Genomic DNA, 13,378 nt, shown 5'->3' on the forward strand with positions numbered 1-13,378 from the left:
ATTCAATCATAGATTTCATGAAATTATATTCCAGCTTTTCAGGACAGGCAGTGAATTATGAGAAATCATCCATCTATTTTAGCTCTGGAGTAACTCCTGATCTCAAACATCAATTTGTTAACACATTGAAAGCTCCAATCATGACAGACCAAGCAAAGTACCTTGGAGCACTAATTCTAAAGCCAGGTAATAGAATAAAGAGCTATGATTGGCTGCAGGACAAATTTAAGAAAACACTTGCAGGATGGAAACAAAAATTTGTGTCACAGGCAGGAAGGACAGTTTTAATCAAATCAGTATTAGGTCCTTTATGTGTGTATCCTTTTAGTTACCAACTATTACCACAGGGTATACTAAGCCAATTAGAAAGGGAAGAAAGGTCATTCTGGTGGGGTCATGGGTCACAAGACAGGAAAATTCATTTTATCAATTGGGACATAATAACAAGTTCAAAGAAACATGGAGGTCTAGGAATAAGATCATTAAAGGAGGTAAATGAATCCCTAATAGCAAAAATGGACTGGAGATTCCTCACAAATAAACAAGCTATATGGGTCAAATTATTAAGTGCCAAGTACTTACAAAATGAGGACTTTTGGAAAGTAAACAGGAACTTACCTGCATCACCCTTCTGGAAATCATTGCTTCAAGTTAGAACAACATTACAATATAACACCATTTGGATGATTGGAGATGGCACTGATACTAAAATTATGGAAGATAGATGGGTTCCTGAAATGATAGACCATATTCCAATTTTGATCCAGAGCCTACCACAAAATATAACATGGGTTGCAGATCTCATTGAATCAAATTCCAGGACTTGGAAAATAGACTTGTTACAACAATACTTCACTGCAGAATCAATTACGGCAATCACAAACATCACTATATCACCTACATGTGAAAGGGATAGACTCATGTGGAAGAACACAGAACATGGAAGATTCACAACAAAATCATTCTATTCTGCCATAAAAATCAGACCAGTTTTACCACCTGATATTGGGGATTTTCCTTGGTCAAAATTTTGGAAAAAGAAAGAGATGGATCCCAAAGTCCAGATATTCATATGGAGGCTGTTACATAATGGGATAGCAACGTTATCAAACATAAAGAATAGAATACCACAGACGAACCAAACTTGCAAGATGTGTCCGGACAATGAAATCGAATCAACCAATCATCTATTTGGGACATGCAAGACTTTTAAATCATTCATTAACTCTTTGCAGGATACGGACTTCACAAGTCTAAAAGATAATCCTACTGAAAATCTCAAAGATATCCTAATTAAAGGAAAGAATTCGAATGATCAATGGTACAAATACACTTATCTGTTGTGGCAGTGGTGGAAAGCTCGGAATGCAAAACATTTCCAAAACCAAGATGTCAATTTGAATCTCATCTGGCATAATATGGCTTTAGAACTCAAAAAATTTCCTTCATCATCTGTGACTTCTTCTTTTTCGAATATTTTACAGGATAGAACTTGGAAACCTCCTCCACATGGACGAATCAAGGTAAATGTTGATGGAGCTTACAGGTATGATAGAGCAGCAGCAGCAGCAGTGGCGAGAGATTGGAGAGGGGAGATAATAGATACAGAAGCACAAAGATTCCCACCGGTTTCATCACTTCACAGTGAACTACGAGGAATAGAACTAGGGTTTCGGCTAGCTGAGAGATTGGGGCTGCAAAGTTTCGAAATGGAGACTGATTCTTTAGTCCTTGTAAACCTAATAATGGACGGACGTGATGCTTCCCCGTGGCGATTAATCAACGACTTGGATAGATTACGTGGGTATCTAGCAGAAAGAGACGTGGTAATAAACCATTGTATTAGAGAAGCAAACTTCGCCCCACATGAGTTGGCGAAATCCATTTTAAATCCTTAACTATGTCTATAGTTTTCGGTTTGATCCTCTAAAGGATTTGTAAGCTTGTACGATGTACATCTTTTGGATGTTATTAATGGAATTAGCTTATCTGTCAAAAAAAATTTGTTCGATAACTATGTTGGATTACCTCTTTTTCTCTTTGTGGAGTATCTTTTTTGATGAAAGTCTTTGCGGAGTTCTGGAAATGTGGATCATGTGGTTTGTAATTGTATTCTTGGCCAAAACTTACTGAAGTCTAGTATACAATCAAACGAAAAAAATAAAAGTAACTAACGCTTCACCAACTATGAATAGTCAGATGGCATTTATGGATTTCGTCGATCATACAATGTAGATGTGAAGGACAGAGTTTACAAAATTACCTCATCGTCCTCTTGCAACAACCTCCACAAATTTTTCTAAAAAAAAATCAAGTGGGTGTTTTTTTTTCGTTGGAAAAAAATTCAAGTGGGTGTTGAACGATAGGAAATGCCTCCGAAGCTTCCGCATTTAGTGATAAAAAGAATATCAACAGTGTCAAGATCTTGGAAGAACTCAACAATGTCAGTTTCTATGCCATAAAAAAGACTTCTAAGTAGAACAACTGGGAACAGTGTAGGTTAACCGGTATATGCATAACAAGCACCATACATGAAACTGAAACCTATTGTGTTTCTCGTAAAATGACAGGGTCGGACCAACTACTTGCTGCCTTTTGTGGCCAAATTTATGTCCATCATCACCACCAACATATTTCATTTATTTTTAAGCACCCATAAAAAAACCAAGAAACAAACTCATATGTCAACATATGTTGCAGAAAGCCAGAAACCGAAAAGTCCATTCAATTCATTACATAGTTATAATTTGTCTCTTTTCCTCCAAAATTTCTCAGTACTAAAAAATATAATCACACGAGAGTCCTTCGTGAATTTACTTCAGAGTAATTAGACAATATGACTCGTGAATTAAACCAAGATGGTAACATATCATGTATTAAAGTTAACCTAGGCATTTCATCAAACCAGTAAGTTCCAAGTAATACCAAGATCATAACAACAACGGTAAAATTGTTTTTGTATAATCGAACACCCGAGAAATTAAAGATCACAAAAAATACTAAAAAGAAGAGACCTAACATATTAATACAAAGTAGCAGAGTTAGCGATAGTGAAGCGTCTACGCTCAAGCTAAGAAAGTGTCAGGGACTTTTCAAGGGTCAATGGAGAATTTGACATGAACTAAACCCCATACCGGACTTATGTGGTAAAAATAGATTCTTCAAGCACCTCAGAGCTCTCAAAGAAAACATACTGACATCGGTATCACCAAAATACCTTAAAACAACTCAAAGAAATCATTTCCATGAAGCACAAACAAATATCCAGTACCTAAGCAATCAGCTTTAGCATGCGTACAATTTGGTCCAATAATGAATTCTTATACGAAGAGTGCATACCAAAGCACAAGTTGGTCCAATAATGAATTCTTATACGAAGAGTGCATACCAAAGCACAAGTTGGTCCAATAATGGCATTGACATTGAATACTGAAAAGAAGGGCATCGTATTTTCTTGCGTGTATTAATCTTCTCACAGAATGCTTAACTCTTCTTTTGGATTTCCAAGCCCCTCTTAGCGACACATCTTACTCGACAAATAAAACTAGGTTTACAAGATTTAAACAGGACTTTTAAAAACAAACGAGGAAGAACTGCAACCATGTCAAACTAATCAAGATCTCATTTTCAATTTCAAGGCTAGGCAAGAAGTGAAGGCCATAATATTCAAAAACCAGAGTCTTTGACTAGTATCAAGCAAGTTAATATTAAGCTAAGAATTAGATACAAACAACTCCAGTCTAGATACCGGAAAGCATTGAGAGAAGATATAATCAACATGAAAATACTTGACTTTCTCTTCACAGAGTATCAGAGTTGGGAAAAAGAAAAGTAAACCCGACGAGAAACCTGACGAAGGCTTCATACTTTCCTCATTAAGAGAAATAGTCTCTGATCTAACTCAAAGTTGTTGGCCAAGCTTGGCTCCCCTTTCAGCATCATTAACAGACCACCAAATGATGCATAAATCTCCCTGCAACCCGAAGAACAAGATAAATGAAAATACAAACTTTGAATCTTGAATATCTATTGAACTTCAGTTTTAGAGTTAGAGAAAGAAAAAGTGTACGAATCAAGGTTCTGTTTAAACCAAAATAAGCTATAGCATACACATACACTTTAACATTGCCTCCTGAGCCAGCCTCCGATATCTTGTACAGTTTCCCGTGCATAACGTACTCGTATTTATCCGCAAGAGATTTTCTTGCTGCCTGTACATTGTTCGACAAGAAATCAATTGATTTTTGAACAGATTCCGAGGAGCAGATCAAGGGCTCATAGAAGTTGTAGAAGTTGTTTTATATCGATGTTGATTGCTAGCAAATATAAAGATAGAACATAGGGCATACGTAAAGTACCTCGGAAACAAAACTAACACCAGGGCCGGCCTTGACTTTATGGTGGCCCGAAGCAAAATTCAAAAATGGGGCCCTCTGCGTTATACACGAATTAAATTTCCTCTCACGCTCTTCTCAACCTTACGTTCGACACTAAGCCCATCCTATAAAAATATGTTTGCTTTCGATCTTCCAAACTTCATTTCAAAATGCATATATAATGTCATTCCGGTAAATCTAATTTTAAATCAATTTATCACAATAGTTTGCCAACGAGGGGTTCACTTTTTGTGATGCTAAAACATGATCGGGGATATTTGGTCTATTATGTATTTTGTTTTCCAAACCCCTTGGTTTAAGCACCATAATATTAGGGCTTTATTTAACGACTTGAAGTAAAGAGGTAAATATAGTACTCATACTGTAACATCATTGTGTATAAGACATTAGTTTTACGCTTTTCTGTCGGAGAGTTTTCGTATTTGGAAGTGTTGAAAATACCTAATTTATTGCAACTCTAATTTGACTGAACTTGAACATAACTAAAGTAATTTGAACACAACAAACAATGATCTAACCATCTAAACATGAAACTAAGTTTATTTTACTCTAACAATACATTATAAATGAAATTCAAATTATAATAACCTCAAACAATAAAAAATGATGAACATTAACAGAATTAATTTTAATTATAAAATATAAAAAAGAATAAAGCTAAATGTCTGTGAAAAGGTCATTTCATTTTATCCATTCAAACATTGATAGTGATATTGTAATACAGTACATAATGAAATAAATACCTATATATTAAAGGGGGGAGGATGGCTGGGGTGAAAGCTAATGGCCTAGCAATAGGAATTAGAGGTAAAATCGGGTGGTGGGTGAGTATTGACTATAGAGTAGGGAGTAAGTAGGGAGTAAAAGGAGATATATTCAGATTTAGGGTTAAATTGTTGATAGTATAAAACTTTGGTGGGGCCACTCTTTTAAGACAATGAAACGGAATGAGTGGTACGCTGTACGCATTTGAATATGGGCTACCCTTACGTTAATTACTACTGGGCCTAAGATGCTCAACTACTAAAAATCCTATAGGCAACCCACACAAATGTGGCCCCCAAAATATGGTGGCCCAAAGCGAGGCTTTGCTCGCTTTGGGCCAGGGCCGGGCCTGATTAACACTGAAAAGTACTTCAAACAAGAAACTGCAAAACCAAGCCACTCGGGCCCTATGTAGTTTGAGCCGCTAAGTGGGGTGATGCCTAGGCAAGCACCAGAGCATGGGCGGGTAACTAGGCAACCCTAAAGAAAATTAGGTCTCCTGATAGGAAGTCTAAAAGGGAGAAAGCAAGAAAGGAAGGGGAAACAAAAAAAAATTACGGCCCCAAATACTTATTTTGGAAACTACTTCTATAGCGACTTTCAACCTATCCTCCTTTAACAAGTGAAACTATATTTTTTTTTTTTAACAATTATAGAGAAACGAAGACGCCTTTAAAAGATGTGGAACACCTACAAAACTAAATAGAAAGAAATCATAATTATCTGTGTTTGAAGAAGTATATTACCTGATCGTAATAACCAGTGTCAGGAGTTCCATCAAGACTCAGAGTGGGAGCTAACGCCATTGTGAACTTGTCATCATGTTGTAGAGGATATATCTCTGTGTTCACATCTAGATGCATGAAGGCCTCAAACTTCTCACTCTTCGCTTCAATACGAGAAACTACATACATAATTAAATAGGTGTTCATTGTTAATATGTAAGTTAATCACGTAACAGTACGTTATTCGATCTAATATAAATGTAGAACGTGCTGTTAAGCAAGAAACCAAGCACCATTATACCTTTATCGAACTTTTTACCATCCGGATCCAGCTGCATAACTTTGAAAATATCATCAAAGAGAAGGTCAGCCATTTTAGCAAAACTTAAGGATCACAACAGATCACCTACAAAGTGAATATAATGAAGGCAATTAGAGAGTGTGAACAAATAAAAGTGTAAGAAAATCACAGTTATAAACGATTATAAACAGAATGTCAGAAATGGAATTGGATGCTAGTCGGCCAACTTGGGGACTAACAACTAGATGTGTCAACTTCTAACCTTGAAGTGGTGTGCAAACAAAAAGTTAGTCAAAAAGAGGAATTTCATCTAACAGTTGGGTTACAACCTAAACCATCTCAATTATGAAAGAGACTTGTCAATTTCTTGATGAATTTTATAAGAGGGTAAGCAAAGTTATAGCTAAAACCTGAGGAATGAGGATCCAAGTTTAAGAGAATTCCGGAGAGAGTGGAGATTATCGATAAAACCCTAGTGCCTCTCACTTGCTCGGCTCCTTGTCTATTGCAGAAAACTGAACTTAAACCCTCCCTCTCCTACGGTCCTACCCAACCCAAGAAAAGAAAAAGAAAATCAAACACCCAAATTACCCCTACTCTTTTAAACAATTACAAAGACCAACTTACAGACCACGGTTGATCACTTGATCTTCACATTAGGGTTGTACAGCAGTCTGGTCACCGACTTTTTAGTCCTATCGGCAAATCAATCCGACGGGTCGGATTGGGTTGCTTATAATTCATTCTGAGTCGAACAGTTCCTAGTTTGGTTCTGTAATCGAACAAAACTGTACCTGAACGGTTCGGTTCGGTTGGATAACCGATAAACCGAACGACAAAGTTAGACTTTAACAAGAAATTTTGTTTCAGTATGAAAATTTTTATGTGTTTAGTAACGTAACCATTAAATCTCTACCATCCATCATGACTATCATACACTACATGTATAATATAAATATACAACATAAAATACATAAAAATAATGGTTTTGTTCGGTTTTCCTAAGCTATCGATCACACAAATCATAAATCGAATCAAACCTTTCGGTTATTGCGTATTAATATCAGAGTCAATCCGGATAACCCTTTGTCCTGTTACCAAACCGTCTGAATCTCTTTGAATCAGATTGGTTTGCTCGATTCAAATACTAACCGTACATCCCTACTTCACATGGCTCTCTCATGACCATATGCATTATTGACATATAGTTTAAGAGTTTAGGTTTATCAAACCTTTTCATCCCGGATCTCAGTAACTCATCCAATGGTTTCTTCTTACTTTGACTGTGTCGAGCCCAGTGAACCAGGAAGTTGGTCCAACCCGAGCTAGCGTAGGGCCTGCCCTAGCTCGCCAAAGTGTCAACCAGAGCCAAGTAAGGCCCAAAAATAATGTGGACCGAGCTCGGGCAACCTAACCCATTTGACCCCACTAATTTATACATCTTCGTATTTTGATAAGTATTCGTTTAGGAAGCATGTCTTGTGAATTTACATACTCATTATAGGCTACAGAGTATGGGCTTCGCCGCCTGATGTGCGAAAACATAAGTGAAGTATGCAGTGAGATACACCTTCTGCAGCTATAAGCTTTCATCATCAATTTTGATTTTGAAGTTTTTTTTGTCCAATTTGAACGAATTTCTCTCGTGAGCACACTCACAAAATCCCAACTTACTGCGAATATAATTAATTTCCTGATACTTCTAGATTCTTGTAATACGAAATGGTCTTCGTCAGAAAATAATCTCAAATTACAATAAAAAAAAATTGAAATAATATTTGAATATCCGACATAAATCAGCAGAGGAACTATCTATGAAAATATTTCTTCCAAATGCAAATATTATTGTAATTGTTACATAGTTGAACATCAGGAACGACAAGATCTCGTATATAAACACCCGACATCTATAATCAATTGGTATCATCGATATAAACAGTCAAACTCTAAACGGGACAATCCTATTTACTTCATTATAGGCAAATTCGTTTGAACCCAACCCTTATTTTTGTAACAATCAAAAGTCGTATAAAGTAGATATGACTAGAAGAATATAGGTTGGGATGAATTTGAGACCTCATGAGTAACTGCCAAGCATACTAGGCTTAAATACTAAATTTCGAGGGACTGGGGTTTGTTTTTGAGACTCTCTGTTTTTTTTTTATACTGGACTCTAAGAGTCATTACATTTGGATGACATCGATACATCATGAATATAATATGCAACACATCATGGATTTGGATGAGCACTATAACCGCCGTATTAAGACATCTTGAACCCTAAAGACCATATAAAGACTCTTAGGCCCATTCTAGGGGCCTGAAAGCCCATCTATTTCTAGATTACTTTATTTATTGTCTAAATTACATACGATAAATCTTGGTGATAAACTGCTTTCAGGAAGACTCGATCCCAAGACTTCATGGATTTAAGAGGGATGTCCAACCGCTACACCAAGGGGCTAAGAACATCCAATGGTTTAAATAGGTCCTAGTAGATGCCACTTGGTAAGATCGTAAACATCAATACCTATTAGACGTATTAATATCTAACACTCTAGTTTCCGAAGAGATTCAATTCACCAAGAACCTTCTGTGCGTGGTCGTTCGTTCATCTCTATCCCCTTCCTTCTTGATTCTTTCAGACAGAAAATGAAATTCAGTTTCTGAATTACTAAAAGAACTTCAATCTCTTTCTCTCTCTAAAACTTTCTCTTTCTCTCTCTAGAATCGATTGACCTAATGGAACCAGAATCAAATGGAGCTGCTGCGTCTGTAGCAACAACACCATCGGTTGTTCCACCGACAAGGAAGAACAATCTAGCAGAATCATTAAAATTAGAGCATCAGTTCTTAAGAGTTCCTTTTGAACATTTAAAGAAATCAATTAGGGCTAATCATCGGATCGTTGAGAAAGATATGTCTACTGTTATTTCTAGTGTTTCTGATGCTTCAAATCGTGATGATTTGTCTAAAGAAGAAGCAGTTCATCATCTCACTAATCTTGTTTCTAGATTACAAGGTCTCAAGAGAAAGGTATAAACAAAATCTTCTGTTATTTGATTTAGATTGGAATTTGAAAAAGGTTTATCTGTTAGTAATACCTCAAAATCTGATTTTGTTTGAAGTTGGAAGAAGGAAGTAAAGCTGAGAATTTGCAAGCACAAAGATGCCGAGCTAGGTTTGATCACTTAGAAGCAGCGGATACGGAGAATTCGACTGATTGGAACAGTATAAGACTTAAGCGAATTCTTGTGGATTATATGTTGCGTTTATCTTGCTATGATACTGCTACAAAACTTGCAGAATCCAGTAATATACAAGTAATTTTGATTTCATTTTTGTTTTTCTGAAATTTGTTTCTTATCATGATGCTTAGGTTTATTTGTGTTTGTATGAAATATTATGAAATGAAAACCCTATATGATAATTCTTGCTATTTCCATTTATACTACAACATCCTTCATCGATAACACTGACATGTACCTTGCTACAACTAAACACGTGTTAACTTTATGAAACTAGGGCTCCAAAATTGAACCGACCCGGAGAGGGTAGTTTTAGGCATCTAGCTATATTGGTGCGTGATGATTAAGATACTTTCTTCATTAAAGGGGATTCACATTCTTTCAGTGTTTGATAATCTGCGACGTTCAGTAGCATGGTATTTTGGGTTGTTATATGTTAATACATCGAGTTCACCCAGAGTCATGATCCATAACATAATCAAGTATACCTACTTTCCCATGAAGGCCGCGGTGGATTAGTTTGTTGAGCTACCTGCTAGGGTTTTGCATCATCAAACTGGTCGATGTATTTAATCTGAATGTGAAGAGGACTAATATACAATTCTTTTAATACATGAAATAATGCATAAATGATGTAATTGCCGAACTTAATTATGCATAGATGGAGATGTTAGTTTTTCAGTATAACAACTAAACATGGTCTATCAGAATCATTATTAGATCATCATTCAAATTCAGAACATCTGATGTCTGTGATAATGCCTTTGACGTGGACGTGCTTTTACCCAGGTCGAGTTAGATATTTCTATAATATGGTTCTTTAACACCAACGAGATTTCCAAAAGAGTGAGATTGTGGTCTATAACAATATCACTGCAATAGATGTTAAGTTATTATTTCCTTATTGTAGGATCTTGTTGATATTGATGTCTTTCTGGAGGCAAAGAAGGTCATTGATGCACTTCAAAAGAGGGAGGTAGCTCCTGCTTTAGCTTGGTGTGCAGAAAACAAATCCAGGTTGAAGAAGTCAAAGGTGTAACCTCTAAAGTTTTTGTTTATGTCTTGAGTTTTGCATTTATGCTTTTGTTGTTTGGTCTAATGTATCTGTCTGTCTGATTTTTCGCATCTAGAAGGTATACAAGTAAGCTGTCTGAAATACCGTTCTTTGTCAATTTAACGCGCAATTTAGGATCTTACTAGTTGCTATCAGAGACCTCAATAACTGCTGGCCTACTGGCTAATGGAGAAAATTAAGAAGTATTTTACGTAATTGATAATCTTAGTAATTTAAAACTTCGATTGCGTCTAACTAGCGTAAACCTTTTTTAGGTATGAGAAGTGAACTTGTCATAAAAGTCATAATTTATATGCTATTCAAATCGTGATATTATTGAAGGGAATAGGGGAATCTAAGTTTTAGCAATGCTTGTGCTTGAACCGTTACATCATTCCTGTCGAAATCTTTTCCTAATTTGATGCGTTCACGCTATGTAGAAAAATTTGGATAACAATGTACTCCAAAAATGTGCTTAGTGCAGTTATTTATTGGATATGTAAATTTTTAGAGCTTGACTTTTACATTTCTACTGGGATACGTCTCTTTTGTCTATATCGTAAAATTAGTCTTGGTGACACCTTAAACAGCAAAACATGGCTCCTGCTACTTACAGTAGTCAATTATTTAATCACGGTCCTTTCTTTTAAATTTTTTTTACAAACACCATATTGCCATCTCTTTTTCTAACTTATCAGCTGCATCTTACAGTGATTATATTCTCTGCAATGCTATACTGCACAAGGATCCTGAGTCCTGACCACGTAAACTCTTGCTTGTCCAAAACTAATACATACTTAATCTATTTATGGATGGCAGAGCAAAATTGAGTTTCAACTGAGACTTCAGGAGTTCATAGAGCTGGTGAGAGTTGATAACCATATGCAGGCTATCACATATGCTCGAAAATACCTTGCTCCATGGGGAGCCACCAATATGAAGGAACTGCAGCGTGTTATGGCAACCCTAGCCTTCAAGAGTAACACTGAGTGTCCAAAGTACAAGGTAGACCTATTTCCACCGTATTCTACTGCCGTTTGATTTCAATGATCAAGAGAACGAGTTAAATGATTCTTTCTGAAAAACATGTTCAAGCATCCAAGTTTTGTAATGTATGTGAAAGAATCTCTATTGTCCACTGCTACTGCTAAGTATCAAGTGAATCTCATATTTTGGCCTACTGCCAGGATTTCGATGGCTTTTGTACTAGTACTAGATGCACCCAGTACACAGTGTGGGTTATACATACAGCTAAATGCAAAAGGTCTAAACCTCCAGTTGATTGAACAATATTGCTGACAAATGTTGTTTATCCTGATGGTTCTTCTTCGAGTTCTTTTAAACAAATTAATTCATTCTCTCATTGTAAATTTTGTGTTCGTGCGCGGGCTTGTTACTGTAGGAGGACTGTCTGACCTCCTAGAGACACTTTTGTAAGGCTTGTTATTTTAGGAGGATTGCCTGACCTCCTAGACGCTTCTTAGACCTTGTATATTTTTCCTTCTTTTAATAGATCCTTTCCTTCTTTTAATAGATTCATTCGGAGTTTAAAAAAAAAGTAATTCTCTCATTTCTCTTGAGATCAAACTCCCCATAGTTGAGTTTTATGGTCAAAAGCGGCCCCGTTTCCAGTTTTTGGTTATGGTTTCCCAAGGATATCATTCTCTTTGAAGTGAAATTTATTTACACAACAGGTCTTGTCTTAATGTGTAATTAGGAATTGGAGCCTTGAGATATTTTGCCGTATGCTGTTCGGGTAAACTAGCTTGCCTTCGGGTTCTCACTGGATCAAGTCGTTCATTTTCTGTTTGCAGGTTTTGTTTGAGTCAAAACAGTGGGACCATCTTGTGGAGCTATTCAAGCAAGAATTTTGTCGATTATATGGAATGACTCTTGAACCCTTGTTGAATATTTTCCTGCAAGCAGGCCTATCAGCCCTTAAGACTCCGTATCCTTCTCCCTCGTTTTTTTTTTTGCCATTTTGATTTCCTAATACATGAATCCTAAAGGGTTGAAGACCAAAGTATCCTGTTTCAGTTGCAAATATTTCAGTTCTGGAACTGGAACTCTTCGTATTATACCAAGTTCTATTCGGTGCTTTCATACCCTAAAAAACTGATGACAGGGATAGATCACCAAACCCCATAACTGCTCGGAAGGTTAGGCATGAGATTTGCTCGGGTTACCCCCATTCTGGTCGTAGCAGTTTGGCCGATCTCAGTAACCATCTATAAGTGATAAAAAACAAGACATTGACATCCATCTCTATAACCCTACAAGGCCATATACCTAAATTTCATAACATATAAAAGTTCTAAATCTGTCATGGTAACAACTTGTTATTTCTTAACCTGATATCAGTTTCTGCTTCGAAGAAAACTGTACAAAAGAAGATCCACTGTCACAGGAGAGCTTCCGGAATCTGGCAATGCAATTACCCTTCTCTAAGCAACATCATTCGAAACTTGTCTGCTACATCACAAAAGAGCTAATGGATACTGAAAACCCACCATTGGTCTTACCCAATGGCTATGTATACAGCACCAAGGTTCGAAACTTGATCTAAAACTAAAATAAATTCAATCTTGCACTAGGGTTATTGTATGTTTACCTTTAATAATAATATTCTGCATCTCTTCAGGCTCTCGAAGAAATGGCTAAGAAGAATGACGGGACGATTACTTGTCCAAGAACAGGATCAGTCTGCAACTACTCGGAACTTGTCAAGGCGTTCATATCATAGACATGTAAATCTGCTGGCTTATTTGCTTATTCTAGGTAAGCAATGATCCAAGTTGTAATATCTGGATTGGGTGTTAAAACTCTTCATAAGACCTAACTTAATGAAAACCATGGCTACCCCTTTGATGACTTTTAAGTTTATAAAA

At 36.5% G+C, this 13,378-nt stretch overlaps 2 protein-coding genes across 2 annotated transcripts; one reads left to right on the forward strand and one right to left on the reverse strand.

Annotated features, from left to right (window-relative positions):
- Positions 1-3,604: 3,604 nt before the first annotated feature.
- LOC147558379 (DNA-directed RNA polymerases II and V subunit 8A-like) lies at positions 3,605-6,885 on the reverse strand. The gene is made up of 5 exons (XM_086660030.1): positions 6,599-6,885; positions 6,189-6,293; positions 5,909-6,066; positions 4,117-4,211; positions 3,605-3,973 (listed from the first exon to the last, which is right to left on the reverse strand). The coding sequence occupies exons 2-5, from the start codon at positions 6,259-6,261 to the stop codon at positions 3,862-3,864; spliced, it is 438 nt and encodes a 145-aa protein (XP_086516156.1). The 5' UTR covers positions 6,262-6,293; positions 6,599-6,885; the 3' UTR covers positions 3,605-3,861.
- A 1,592-nt stretch (positions 6,886-8,477) lies between these two features.
- On the forward strand, positions 8,478-13,378 carry LOC147558380 (LisH/CRA/RING-U-box domains-containing protein). Its single transcript, XM_086660031.1, has 7 exons — positions 8,478-9,224; positions 9,317-9,511; positions 10,347-10,469; positions 11,310-11,495; positions 12,305-12,438; positions 12,852-13,038; positions 13,132-13,378. Exons 1-7 carry the CDS (start codon positions 8,931-8,933, stop codon positions 13,231-13,233), a joined length of 1,221 nt encoding a protein of 406 aa, XP_086516157.1. The 5' UTR covers positions 8,478-8,930; the 3' UTR covers positions 13,234-13,378.

This window comes from Eschscholzia californica, unplaced genomic scaffold, assembly GCF_041429995.1.
Source record: "Eschscholzia californica isolate CP2 unplaced genomic scaffold, dmEscCali1.0.p SCAF_2, whole genome shotgun sequence".
Lineage (NCBI taxonomy): Eukaryota > Viridiplantae > Streptophyta > Magnoliopsida > Ranunculales > Papaveraceae > Eschscholzia > Eschscholzia californica.